This window comes from Coffea eugenioides, chromosome 1 (genome assembly GCF_003713205.1).
Source record: "Coffea eugenioides isolate CCC68of chromosome 1, Ceug_1.0, whole genome shotgun sequence".
Lineage (NCBI taxonomy): Eukaryota > Viridiplantae > Streptophyta > Magnoliopsida > Gentianales > Rubiaceae > Coffea > Coffea eugenioides.
Window position 1 is genome coordinate 41091939 of NC_040035.1, and position 14879 is coordinate 41106817.

The 14879-nt window shown below is 34.3% G+C and overlaps 1 protein-coding gene across 1 annotated transcript; it reads left to right on the forward strand.

Annotated features, from left to right (window-relative positions):
- The first annotated feature begins 5136 nt into the window (after positions 1-5136).
- On the forward strand, positions 5137-6278 carry LOC113762833 (NDR1/HIN1-like protein 13). The gene has a single exon (XM_027306454.1). The coding sequence runs from the start codon at positions 5235-5237 to the stop codon at positions 5667-5669; it is 435 nt and encodes a 144-aa protein (XP_027162255.1). The 5' UTR covers positions 5137-5234; the 3' UTR covers positions 5670-6278.
- The last annotated feature ends 8601 nt before the right edge of the window (positions 6279-14879 follow it).

A 14879-nucleotide genomic window follows, 5' to 3' on the forward strand; every position in this document is an offset into this window, starting at 1 on the left:
ATTACACTTATTTCCTTTATTTTAATGTTTGATTAACAAAACCTTATGAATAGTACATATCCAAATAAAAATCCCAAAATACTAGAGAGATGGAGGAGAAAAAGACCTACTGTAATGCCTTTCTGTTAAATGCCAGTGCCAATACCGCTATCAACCCTATAACACCATGGCTGCCATCTTTGATCTCCCGACAAATATCACAAGCTACCGGCAAGAAAATAAAATTTTTAAAAAATAAATAAAGTACTTACATCAGATTTTTTTTCCTCTAGCAGGAATTCTTTTTTATTGATAAAAATTATAGATTAAACAAAGCTGAGTAGTTCAAAAAAATCAAGAATCACCATAACTAGGCAGAAAAAAATTTGAAACTAAGATTAATTGTTTTCTGTTTTTCATTTTATTTAATTTTGTTTGGCACTGATATTTAGCATGGCTTAAGATGGCCATAGTGTAGTAATAAGGAAGGTAAGTGTAATATCTAAAATAAGAGAGGTGCTAGCTAAAATTATCAAAAACCTCAAGGGAGGTTTCTAAAACTATCGCTTAGTATAATGCTCACAGTAATAATTCATTGGAATATCAAAGAGTAGGTTTGGATAGGAGATTATTTAAAAAATATATTTACAATAATCATGTACTAGTATTTTTTTTTTATGATGTGATATATGTGATACTGAATATAACAAGGTGATTGGGGTATGTATATATAAACTTTTTCCTATTGAAATTGATAGGGAAGTGAGTCACAAGAAAGTTTCAACTAATTAAATTTCTTTTACAATTCCTTTCTTTCTAGTTTCTAATCTACTTCCTCCATTCTGAACTTGTACAAAAATTAGAATGTCTTAGAATTTACCATTCAAAAAACTAGCTTGTAGTTATACATTTTATTCTTATTTTAACAATTAATGAATGAGCAATTTTTTGAATTTATAGGACATTAGTATTTTGGGTTAATTACATTTACCTCCCTTGTGCTATAGCCAAAATACAAGTAGACCCCCTTAGATTTGGAAAATAACAGTCACCCTCCTTTGACTGAACATAGATCTAACAAATGAGCCCTTCCCATTAGTTTGTTAACGTCTGTTTGTCCCAAGCCAGCCAAAGAATATTCAGAAATCCAAGATTACCCCCCTACGTCTTCCCAAAATAAAAGGAAAGGGCAAAAAGAAAAAACAGGATACATAGATGAAAGAAAAGGGCAACAGAGAAGAGGAAAACAATGAAAAACCCTAAGTCGTTGGTCTGCCTCCATCGTTTGTTATTCCAGAAACCATCGCTACCTTTGCATGTGTATTCACCATTCCTTTTTCTTAATATATCAACCCAAAGAAAAGAGCAACAACATCTTTCAAGTCCTGAATATGATTACTAGTATTTGAAGATAGGTAGGTATAAATTTGTGTTTAGCGATAAAAGATGAGAGATTTGTGGGTTGGTTTGATTGGCTGTCCTGAATATGATGACTAGTATTTGATGGTTTATAGCTTCTTTTTTTTTTTTCATCTTTCTTCTCATTTAAGGGGTATGTTTGTCCATACATGTAGAATTTTAACGACATTTAGCAAGTGTCACGTCAAAGGGGCTGACTGTTATTTTTCATACCTAGGGGGTCTATTTGTACTTTGGCCAAAGGACAAGGGCGGTAGATGTAATTAACCCTAGTATTTTTACTTTTACATTTAATGCTTCATTTTTATGTCTATATATTTATGACTAGGGGGAGTGTCCGCGCATCGCGCGGGTGTTTGGTATCTATGGTTAAAGAAGTGTTTTCGTTGAACTAAAAATAGTACACTGTGCGACATAATTAGAGGCAGGTACGATTACGAGACAAACAACATAAGAGCCATCTAATATTAGAATCAGCAAGTTCCCCAAGACAAATAAGTAGATGCAGCAAATTCCCAAAAATGTACGGACGAATAGGTTTCCCATGATCCAGATAGATAATAGAGTAGTTCAAAAGGACATTATGTATGTCCACTTATTTAGTGATAGTAATAGTAGTAAAATCTTTTAGATGCTGTAATAGGCAGCATTCAGATACGTTGCTTCTTGGTGGTTTCTTCATTTTGTTTTGCAGGGGTTGTACCACTGGTTCTTTCACTAGACTTTATAGACGGTGAGGGTGCCAAAGTAGTTGAGCTGTCTCTTTTCTTTGTCTCCACTGCTTGTATTGCAACATCCATTTGTGTTCCTTTAGAGTTGAGGTCTGGGTTGTTGGCTACCACAGTTGTGCTTATTGTACTTCCGGTATTCCAAGATGCAGATGTTGTTCCGTAGTGACAAATATTAGAAAACCACACAAATGACTTGATACCCAGAAAGCTAACCTTATTTCGGAAACCCCACCGAGAGCTTTTTCTTGCTGTTATCCCGAACCTATAACATTATAAGGAAACCAGTCAAATTACAGAGGCCTTCTAAATTTGTGAAAAAATCTGTATGTTGCAGCTAAATTACAAGGGTCAAGTGTCAAATTTTAGGAATTAAACACACATCGACGCCACACACGGCCCAAACCACCCACATGAACGACAAAATTGCGGGAAAAATCTGACTTCAAGCTGAACCACCAGGAGTAGCTGCGGCTAAAGAACATTCTGAGATGCTCGGTAGAAAGGCATAAAAAATAGCCCAAATCCCAGAATATTAAAAGGGTGAAACTGAAGAAGACGAAAGAGGAGGCATTGAAATAAGCATAATCAATGCGCAGCCATTTGGGCATTAACATACAAACGCTTGGTTATTTAATTGAGGCTATAATGTCAAAGAAATGGGGTCTTTCGGACATGAGCTCGGATGAGAGGGGAAAGGAAGAGGCATGGAAAATCCCAATCCCTGAAGCTGAAAGGGGGGAAACAGACCCAATCCCAAAGGCCAGACATGGAGTCATTAATAAACCCATGTTTATGGCCATTAAATTCAGGCATAAATGACAGCAAAATAGTGGAGTTCACACCTAAAAGAGGATGAAAAGACAAGCTGGGAATCAGGACAGTAAAGCTAACAATATCATGAGACAACATCCAAAGAATACAAAAACTAATACCCAGATGCAAACATGAAGCTATCCGGAAAGCTCATGAAACATTAGGCAACAGTGGCCAAGAACAGCGGGGAAAAAGGCTGTTCAAGTTACAGACACAAACGGTTGTCTGTGAGAGCGGCCAAGACTCATTTTAGGCAATTTCAGCCAAAGCGCGAGTCCCAAACGGCTATCTGCGGCTCAAGAGCTGAACGTGTGCTGTGTAAAGGCCATTTCAGTAATTACACAAACCCACATGCTTATATGAGTTGTACCAAAAGCAACAAATGGTTCCAGATTAATTGCACATACCATAAATACTCAAACACGCAACCACATTTAAAGTTTTAAATATCTATAAAGGAGGCCATTTCGGTTAATATACCCAATCACAGGCTTTCCTGACTTGTACCTTCAGCTTGCAAAACACTTCATAATATAAGGAATTCCCAAAAAGTCCCTACCTATGTTGTTGAAATTCAACCTCCTCTTTAACCAAAACTCAATCTTATGAAATAACTTACACACACATATAAACTAATTGTTAAAGAATGCGATTAATTCTGAGATAAACAATTCTTCCAATATGCAAAATGTTATATTTATTACATGTTTTTATGTATATTGAATACCAAAAGTGAATAAGTTCAATATTGAATATTTTCTATTAATGAATAGACCAGTCAAATTTTACCGTTACTTTCTGGCTAAACAAACAAAGAATTCGTATTTTCTTACATTAGTTTCTTGTTTACCAAACAAATGTGAAAAAATCAGTTTTTTTCTTTACATCACTTCACGTTACTTTTTCTACGACACACTTTCTTAAACAACTTTCCCATCAAACAAACAGAGCTAATTGAAGTATTTTGCAAGGCCCCATCCAATATTGAAGTATTTTGCAGATCTAATATTAGAAAACAATAACAAATTCCATTTTTATGTTTTTGGGTTATCTTTTTAGGAAAACCATTGTAAGAATTCCCGGGGAAAAGTATTAGGGTAAAAAGGTTTCCTTTTCCCTTCATTTTCCATTTGCATATTCATATATTTTTCTTTCTTCTTACTGATTCGAATGTCCTTTTCCGGTGGAAAAAAAAACTAGTGGATAAACTTCAAAAGAAATTAGAAAGTTAAAAGCAGCGAGTGGATAAACTTGAAGGGGACAAGGCAATAATCATATCTAATCTAATGATCTTTTATGATGAAGTTGAATTAAATTCCATAGCTGCAAAATAGAATAATCCACAGAACATAGGCGAATAGCCGATACCCAAAGTTAAAATATCAAACCTCCGATATTTTCCACACTGCAATCTGGCATTAACGAAAAATATCCCTCATATTTTTACTTCATTGTCTTTTATCCAACATATTCGAAATGAACCATTTTGGCCCCATGCTTCAGAATCCTTGTGTCTAAAAATTTTGTTTCAGTCTATTTTTTTGCTTGAAGATGTGTCAACAAAAAAAAAATTCATAGGTTGAAGGAATTTTTATTGTAGCGGGAAAAATTATTCACTTGTTATAGAAAAAAATACTATGCTTTCATTTTTGGTATAAAATAAGGGTTTTTCTAATAGGTACCTATAAGACACTTGTTAACACACCTAACATTCATCTAATTACTATGTATATACACATATTAATAATTATTATCGTCCCTTGCATTTATATATTTTATCTATTTAATCTTACCCATTCTCTCTTGTATTTATTTATTTTTCCTAATTAATCTTATATTTTTAAAAATATGATACCTGAAATATATGTTAAAGGCACCCATTAAACAGACTCATAAAAGAATCAGTCACTCGATGCATCCTTGATCTTTTTAGGCAAAAAAGAAACTTGAAACTTGATCATTAGATATGGTGTAGACCTAAAAATTACTAATAAGTAAAAATATGTGAATCCATTTATGTGATTATCATTTTTCCTTATTAATATACTTTCTCAAGCCTTAAATGTCACATTTCAAATGTGAAGGGCCAAAACTCGCAGAGTAAAAATATTCAGGACTATTTATGTAATTTTTCCCGTTTAAGTGTACTATTTTAATAATAAAAAAAAGAAAGTATCGAGGATGCTTTGCTGGATTCTTTGCCGACTTTCTCACCTCCTCCCACTACTTCCACTAACTTCATAACCACCGCCCTGCCACCCCTGCACCTCCTCATGCTCCTCCGCTTCTTCCATGGCTGACCCGAATAACCGACCCGTCACCGGCTACCCAGCTCCGACCACCAATGGTCACCCACCGCCGCCGTCCAACACCTCCTACCCCTACGCTGCACCACCACCTGCTGCTTACTACAACCAACAATACTACACCGGACCAGCTTACCACCAGCCTGATCCCGACGCCATCCGCCGCGCCACCTTCCTTCGCCGCCTCTTCGCTTTCATAATTGCCGGCGTCATCGTCCTCGGCACCATCCTCTTCATCATCTGGCTGGTTCTCCGCCCCCGTCTTCCCGAGTTCCGAGTCGACTCGCTCTCGGTTTCCAACTTCAATCTCTCCTCGAGTACCCTTGTCTCGGCGGATTTCGACGTGAAAATTACTGCTCGGAACCCTAATGGAAAAATCACTCTGTTTTACGACAACGTTGAGGCGGCCGTTTATTTTTAAGAATTTTCAGCTTTCCCAAACTACTCTTCCGCCGTTTTCTCAGGGGAAGAAGAATGAAACCTCGTTCACGGCGGAATTGGCTGCGGTAAAGGCTTATTTGGATGGAGATATTGCGAATGGGATTAATGGGGAAAGAGGGAAAAATGGAAATGTGGTGCTTAATGTCAGGATGCTTATGGAGGTGAGGTTCAAGGCGGGTGCTTGGAAGGCTAGGAGGAGGTATTTGAAGGCGTTTTGCGGGGATTTATCGGTAGGGATTTCGGCTAATGCGAGTAATGGGACTTTAACCGGTGGACCTCGACAGTGCCGTGTTGGCCTTTGAGGGATTTGAGGTGAAATGGGATTTTTATCAAATCAATGAAAATTTTAAAGTTCTTAGTAGTTTTATACTTAGAATGCAATTTTATTGTGCCTTGATTAGTGAGTATAAGCAATGTAATATGATGATTAGGAATTGGCATTTGAATTAGGGGCACTGTGACTTGATGTTGTGTTTGTGAAACGCTGTGTTGGTAGTGTAATTCCCATTACGCTTGAGACAGTATTGTCGTAGGTTCTTACATAGTGATTAGTGTACAGTTGGTATTGCAGTATTCATATTTTCTCGCATGATGTGATATTGTTTGTTATTGGTTGGTCCAATGTTTGCTGTTGCCTTGATTGTCTATGAAATTGCAATCTGGCACTTTCTTTGTTGTGCTGTCTATTCCTTGTTCTGGATTCAGGTGAAGGGCATATTGGCACTTACACTAGAAGCACATAGATCTTACCTTCACCACCTACTGATTTGGCCCTTTACTGCATTTTGTGAACACATGTTACTTGAGGGATCTTATGTTGATGGTTGTGGAAAGGTTGTTGGTTTTACATAATAGAAGATCAATGGAAAATGATTAGTCGAGTGTCTAAAGACTTAGAAAAGTATTCAATGGGAGCATTTCTGAGGACACTGTCCACTGGCAACCAAACAGTGTCTGCACCATTCAATTGCAGATACTCTACATGAGCATACTGCTAGGTATATGCACTCCTTATTGCTTGCTCTACTGCCAGTCTAATGTGCTTAGTTCTCTGCATCTCTGCTGATGTTTAGTGTGGTACAGATAATTGGTCTTGAAACGTGAGGACATACATATACTGTAGCATGAATGGACATATGAATTTTAGTTTTTGGATCTGCTAGTGGTAAAAAAAAAAAGGCGCATAAGAATGGTAAAAAAAATGAAATTCAACCTGGACCTTATTTTTTCTTTAGATCACCGAGCATAATTGGACTTCTGAGGTACATTGAGATGAGAAAAATAGTTAATTGATTTACATAGCATTGGAAGTTTGGTGAATACAGGTGAATAGATTCAATTGTAGGAAATTTAGCTGATGTTGATGAGAACGTGGCCTAGATGCACTACTTAATTTAGAGTAATTTTAAGTTGGATGACGGGTTATGTGTTTAGGTCAGAAGTGGCTCCTTCGAAGTTCTACATTTAATATTGCCATTGCTAGGTCAGGCTGACATGTAAAACACAAAATGATTGATATGTTTCTGATAACATAGTTGGCATGGTCTGCGATTTCAAGGACATGGTGAGGAGCACTTTTCCACTCCTTTTTAATGGGGAAACAATTTCTGACTTAAAGTGAAAATCTACTTTTAAGTTTTTTAGTGTCACTTGTAACTTATGGTGCATAAAAGACATCTGAAAATGTTCTTGAATTTTATGATCTGCATTAAGATTGTCTTTCGAGCACAAAATACTCCTCAGCATCGATTGGACCACTGTTTCTACATGGAGTGTGACGACATGCTATGTTTGATTCTGTCAAAGTTTTTTTTATCTCTGGTTGGTGTACAAATGCAAAGATGTTATTCGATCTCCATTATTTGATTAGCATGCTGACACAACTTGATTATGAAATATTACTGGCCTATAAGCACAGTTTTCTGTGTCTCCATGGTACTCTAATTCTGGCAAGCATGAAAGATACTTGGTCTAGAATGAGTTATTAGTTGGTTATGATGCTGCATATTTAGTGATTTAGACCAGTTGATGATGTAGCTGCATTCTAAAGTTTTATTACTTAGTAAAGATTGTAGCAAGCATTATTAATGTAGTACAGTTTTATAATGCGGATGGATTGAAGTTTCATTTCTCAAATGTAAAAGTATAATTCCAATTCTCTTCCTAAAACATTGGCTGGGTAAGGATGGTCTATATCCAGTATTGCCTAAAAGGTATATTTATATTTACATGCAAAAACAGGTTTTACACATAGTTTATGTCATGGTTACCTGGCAGGTTGGCAGGAGTCAAACTATAATACCTTAAGGAATTAAGTGAGACTGAATAAATAGGTTATACAACCTTTTTTAATTATTACAGAGTAAGATTCGGTTCACTACAGTACTGTTTCTCTTGTTCTTGAGAGTTGTTGCACTCTTGTAAGTTGAACAGACAGAAAAATATTGTCTAGCTGTCGAAAAGGTGATATATGCATGCTTATTTTCTTCCTTTGCAGTTTAAGAGATAAATGGTATATGAAAATCCTTTTTGGCAGAATGAGATGCTACCGAGGAGCAATCTATTGATTTTGAAGGTCTAAACTATAGCCTAGAGCCATATCCTGGTGTTGTTTAGAGAAACACATGGCTTTCTTTTCATCTTTTGTAAGTTGCAGTAATGCACTGAGCAAGTGCCTTAACAACATGACGGCGAGCCTTGTGCTGGAAGAAAAATGAGCATATTTGTGGGATTTGACCGAATAAAATTGAAGAGTTTTTGGAGTATATTTTTTGTATGATGTGATCTCTCTATTTGAGTTTTTGAGCCTTCTTCATGACGATGTTTTGCTGACTACATATTCCCTGGCTTCTTCATGACCGTTTCTTCCACTGGCTCTGTGTTTCGTGGCAGTTCTTTATTCTGCTTCCAATTTAACTGTAAGGGAAATTTTTACAACCCTTCCCTGAGGTTTATGACAATTTCATTGAGCTCCCTCAAGGTTTTGAAAATTACACATAAAATGATAATACTATCTTAATATTTTAATAAAACTCTTTTGTTGGATGTGTATATACAAAGAATAGGATTTATAATTATTTTTTCTTTTCCTTTTCTCTTCTTATTCCTTTTTTGTTATATATTTTGGCTAGTGAAACTGTAGAAATGTATAAATATCGACCCTGACTGTTGAACTGGTGACTTTTTTTTTTTTGAACGACTTAGAATGCGATCCTCCAATATTTATTTGTCGACCATTTTTTTAATCAAAAGGCACACTAACTCAAAACGAAACGGTCAAAACTACTACAAAATTATGGTAATTCCAGCAATTTAAAAATTCACAAACTCTAAAAGTAGCATGGCAATATTTTCATCTCCAATTTAGAAGAATATTTATCCCCAGTAAATCACCATTAAAAGCATTCTATCATAATGTAGAACTATTGTCATAATTACTTATCAAACAATAAATATGGTATTGAAAACTTGATGCTCGTTTCCTTATATTTGTGCTAATAATTCCTTTGGAAAGTAATTAAAACAATAAATATGGTATTGAAAACTTGACACTCGTTCCTTATATTTGTGCTAATAATTACTTTGGAAAGTAACTAAACATTATAAGTTGAGCGTATTTTGGGGTATTCATTTAAATTGCTAGCTAATGTTAAGTTATCAAAATTGTCAAATCAAGGGAGGTACGTGTAATTTTTGAAACTTCAAAAGAGTTCAATGGAATTGTTACAAATCTCAAGGGATGTTTATGAAATTATCCCTAATGGTAATGTTCAACTCTGGAGAGGCCATTTATTCTCAACTTGTTTTGTCATCTTAGATCTGGATCTAGAATATGGGGTAAGGTCTTAATTATTGACCAATGACACGAACTTGAAATGATGAAGTGGGCTTGAGATTCTGGTTTTATTACGAAGAATAAAATGCTAGAAAACTCTTGACAATGGTCTGAAGTCTTCTATCCTATACAAGCAACTTATGGTTGACTCCTAGTGTATGTAAGGGTCAAAAATATCTCAGTTGGTAAAATATTTTTAACAAATCAATACAGCTTGCAGCTCAGCTCTTGCTTCTGTCCAGTGAATAGGAACGGATTCATGATTCTGATGAGAAATTATTACATAGTTCTACTACAATTCATCATAGAACATATGTCTTGGCTATGGCCCAACAAATGACCTAGTCAAATAACTCCGTCCAAATTCATATTAATTTGCTCATTTTTTTACTGCATGGTCCTCAACTTGGACAGTGGATTCTTTGTAAAAATTTATTTGCTTGCATTGAAAATATATTTTTAAACTATCTTTTTATCCGATATACATCACATCGAAAAAATATTTCAGTATTTTTTTCAAAAAATTATTCCAAATGATCTACCATCCACAAACGTAATGCACCAAAAGATTTCATCAACTATTTTGAAGCCTACAGCAATTCAACACGAGACGTAGCTAGAGGCTATAGCATTTAAAAGATGCACAAAAACAAAAAAGGAAAAAAAGAATAAATATTTGGGCTCAAAAAAAGAAAATACAACATTCATTAGATTCATGCATTCTGCAATATCCATCTTTTTAAATATTTTCATACGTTCTTGGTGATTGCAAGCTTCTTTTTTGCGTTAATCTTTCTTGATATGCAAAGGAGAATTACCTTCAAAAGTTTTTCCCTTTTTTTGGACACATAGTACAAAGATGTTTCATATTATGACGATCCAACTAATACTTTGGTTAAAATCTTAAGAAATACAAGCTAATTGTGTTTAAGATTGAGGCCATTGTCTTATATATTCCTGAAATTGCATAAAATTAAATACTAATTATACATGCAAGTATAACTCTACTCTTTTTTCTTTTTTTTTTTTGCCTTTTCTTTTACCTCCCTCCTTTTCCAAATCCACTTCTAACCCCCAATCAGACGAGGAGGACCTTAAAGGCCCTCCCCTAGCCAAGCCCACTAAGGGGCTTGACTATATGTAACTCTACCTACTTACACTTTACATTAAAATTAAAACCAATGCTAAAGATATTAGAGGTTCCATTAGGATTAGGGGTGCAATTTACTGAGTTGAGTTGGAGCACTCTTTTGTTAGAGCCCACAAATAATCTGCAAAGAAAGTTTGGACTGAACCCAATCCCTTGTAGAGATCCTCACTTGTGAGCACTCAATTCAGAATTCATCATTCCATTCTTATCCTGTCTCAACTCAATTGAAAAGTTGTTTCATTAAACTCTGAAAAAGATTCATTTCTTCCTTCCCTGGTGTTGTGTTCAATTTCTTTACCACTTCTCTTATCTCCGACAGAATCTTGCACGCGTGAAGCTTCTTGCACCTTTATTTCTTCTAAAATTTGTGACCTCTGCTTTTGGATTTTGTCGTCTATGGCTCAATAACTTTGGTGGATATTCTAGTGAAGCTTCATGAGATTGAAAACGAATATCTCCATCCAGAGGAGCTATTTTTTGGGGGTCATAAAGGTTAAGATATTCAACTTTTTGCATGCAAATTGGAAATGTTGTGAAGACGTAATATCCTTGGCTTGTGTTCCATGAAAAAGGCTTATTCGTCCTTGGAAAAGAGAAATGCCCTTTTCCACCAGAGAAGGGAAACGAAAAAGAAAAGAGAGAAATGCAGGTAATCAATGTCTCAAAATAGAAAACTATCATTTCAACAAAAATTGTGGAAAAAGGAAATTATCAATTCAACAATCAATTCAATTTTTGAGGCTTGATCAATGATCTTTTATCTAACTTTTGAAGTTAACCAGACATTTCTTTCAAAAACAAAAACCCAAGAAAAAGGAAAACATAATTTCTTTTTTCTTTTTTTGGCTGAGATAAAAAAGAAATACATAAATAACATGAAAATATAGAAAATAGTATAAACTTAAATTGATGTTTGTCCTTACTTCTGTGAATTTATCCTTTGTTTTTTGTGGTTCTTGGCTTATGGATATCATACCACCTGGGTGGAGTTGTTAGCCAGCAGAAGACCCAACGTGTTTAGTCCATGAAATTGGAATTTGGGGCCCCAAATACTTGCGGTTTTATAATGGAGGGAATTTATCCTGCATATAGCAGCATGTAAACTTTTGCAGTGAATCATGTGAACTTTTGAAGCTATTCTTTCAAGATTTAACCAATGTGACTATATATCAATCTAAAAAAAAAAAAATTTAAGACACCAATCTTGCATCTATGATAAAGTTGCTCCCTACCTAATATATTTTAGACAGGACATGAAATTTTCATTGGGTAATATCCCTTGTATCTGATAGCTACATCATCTCCACCATAATATTTCACCAAAAAAGAGGGTCAAAGAAGAAATGATGATATCGAGATTGGGGAAGAAAAGCACCATCATTTTCAGTAGATGCAACAACCATCATATCTTTTGGAATGTCGACCTTTGATGCAGAAATTCTTGAACAAAAAATATGATCAAGTATAATTCAATCTTATAAATGGTCCAATCCAAGTCATGATCGATTGGATAGGAGTAGTTGACAATGGTAAAATTGGAAATGCATTGGCTCCATTCATCTTTGTGCTTTCAAACGGTTGTTGCAAGTGGTGTCATGATGGAGCTAAACAACCACGTATGTTCAAAATTTCCTTGGCTTTGAAGCGAAACAATTACAAGAATCATGCTTTTATGGAATGTGAATTTATTCAAGGCAATACCCAAAAAAAAAAAAAAAAGAGCTTGTACAGTATGTAGTCATGCAAACAAAAGATCAATAAGACAAGACAGCAAATTGCCTTGTTAAAAACTCATGTATGATCACAAAAAGAAAAGAGGAGAAAGTATGTGAGTTGTATGTAATCTTGTCAATAAAAAGATGTTGGGTTTTTTTTTTTTTTCAATAGATATCCAGTAGACACTTTTTAATACACTTAAATCGCATTTAACTTTTTATGTAAATTCACAAACTCACAATTATTGTCCTGATTTATATTATCTTTTTCAATTTAACTTTATTTTTAAAAAAAAATTAAAATCTGACTCGTCATTAGCAGTTTAGCACATACATGATATGGCTAAAGTTTTCATAGACGAAAGAAATTCACTAAGCGTTAGAGGAAGTATACAACTATATATTAGTGTCGCCAAAATAAAGCTAGTAATGTCTTTGATTAACTCAACTACATTGGTTGTTTGGATCAAAATTTTTGAAGAGTTTTTGGAGAAAATTTATTCTAATACTTTTGATGCGTGCAAAATTACTATAGTATTTTTTGAATGTTTTTATTTTTAAAATTACTACAGTTTTTTTTAAAACGATTAGAAAACGTGTAAAAAAAATATTCACAAAATAACGTAAACTTTCTCCCAAAAATCTGCAATCCAAACAGGGTATAAGAGTAAAGTGTTTGATATTTTTTGCAGCCATTCCTTAACACTGATGTCTAGGATATTCTGAGATTCTATTGCAGCTTCTTAAAGGGACCAAAGGACCTACTAAGAATCAACTTTTTATTAATTAATAGAAAGTCCTTTACTCTATCTATATTCTAATATTCCACAACTCTCCAATCTTTTATTTCATTTAACGTTTTTTATAGCACATATGGGAATTGGTCTTGAATACGTATAGTAGAAGGGAAGTCCCCATCTTATCATGTGATGCGACCAGTCACCTAAAGTAATTAGCCTTTCGCATCATTTGCCTTTAACAAGCTCTGAATTTGTATAGCTGATTAAAACTGCCCATAGTATTTGCTTTTGGCAAATAGTACTTAGTATTGCATTTCTAGTTTCATTTTGTAAGTAATACTTTTTAGCAATGTATGATGTGTAACACATATACATCTCATAATTTTAATAGAGGTAGTAATATTACAGACATTTGTAATTTTTGATGTCTGAGATTTAACAAAATTTTGTATTGTACTAAAGTTATAAAATGGTCGTAATACACCAATAGTACATAAAATTCGGAGACAAAAAAATTCACCCTGTTTGGATTGCCATTTTTTCTCAAAGAATTTTTACATTTTTTATGAATGTATTTTTTAATTACTTGTTTATGTCACATACGTTAATTTGATACAGTACGTTTTTTTAAAAAAAAAACTCTAAAAAATAGGAGATGTTGACAAAAGTTTACTACTTATTTATTGTTATTATTAAAGAAATGGCGTACTGTTTGTCCCAACTTAAAATAAATGCTTTTGAACGGACACGTGGTTGATGACATTGTGAAATTGTCCTAAAGTTGACTAGTAGTCAAGCTCTATCCATATCCAGAGGAGAGGGGAAACCATACCAGATGGTGCAGTGAAATGTGTCCGGTGGATTAGGTAGATTTCTAGTTGTACTGAATACTAATCTTAAATTCTATCTTCTGAAAGTAATTCTGCATTTAGGATACAAAGCAAATAATTACTTAATTTTTTTGGTAAATAAAATGCTAATTATTTACTGATTTACATGATATGAACAAAAGTTACAAATTGTCTGCAGTATCTCAGGTCTACAAGGGTAGTTAATTAGGCATACTAAACTTAGACTTAACTTGGACTATCCATTAAAAAAGAAAAAACTTGGACTATCTATAATAATTTCTCCCTTTCTTGGAAAACCATTTTCCATCACCTTCGCTGATCAAACAGGAAGAGTCTCGTCAAACTCTGATCATTTCAAGATAATTTTTTTATTAAGAAACACAAAAATTAAAATGGATATAATAAACTGAATGGTAAATATCTGTAAAGAAATTCATTGATTGTGTACCGTCTTTACTGTAGAAGGCACATGCAGAGGACAAGAATATTAATTACACAATTAATGCAAGCAGATTGTTTCGAAAGGCTGTTAGTCATCCCTAAGACTTTAAAGTCTTGGTGTTGTAGGTGGGAGATCAAGGGTTGAATCCTTGTCTCCCACCTTACCACTCGAACGTGGCTGCTTTCGACGGGTTCTCGTCGGTTAGGTTCCCCTCCCAATTTATCTAAATTAGGTTAAAATAAGTTATACTAATACTATTGCTGTGACCCAAAAAAAAAAAAAAAACAAGCAGATTGTTCCAACTCCCTTTTATGAAGACTTATTTAATTTTTTTATATTCTTGAAAAGAATTAAACGTTAAATAAATTCTCGATCAGATATCAAGCAAAATGTTTGAAATTGAAAAGACTGCTAATTTGAGAAGAGCATAGGTTTATAGCATACACCTCATTTCTTA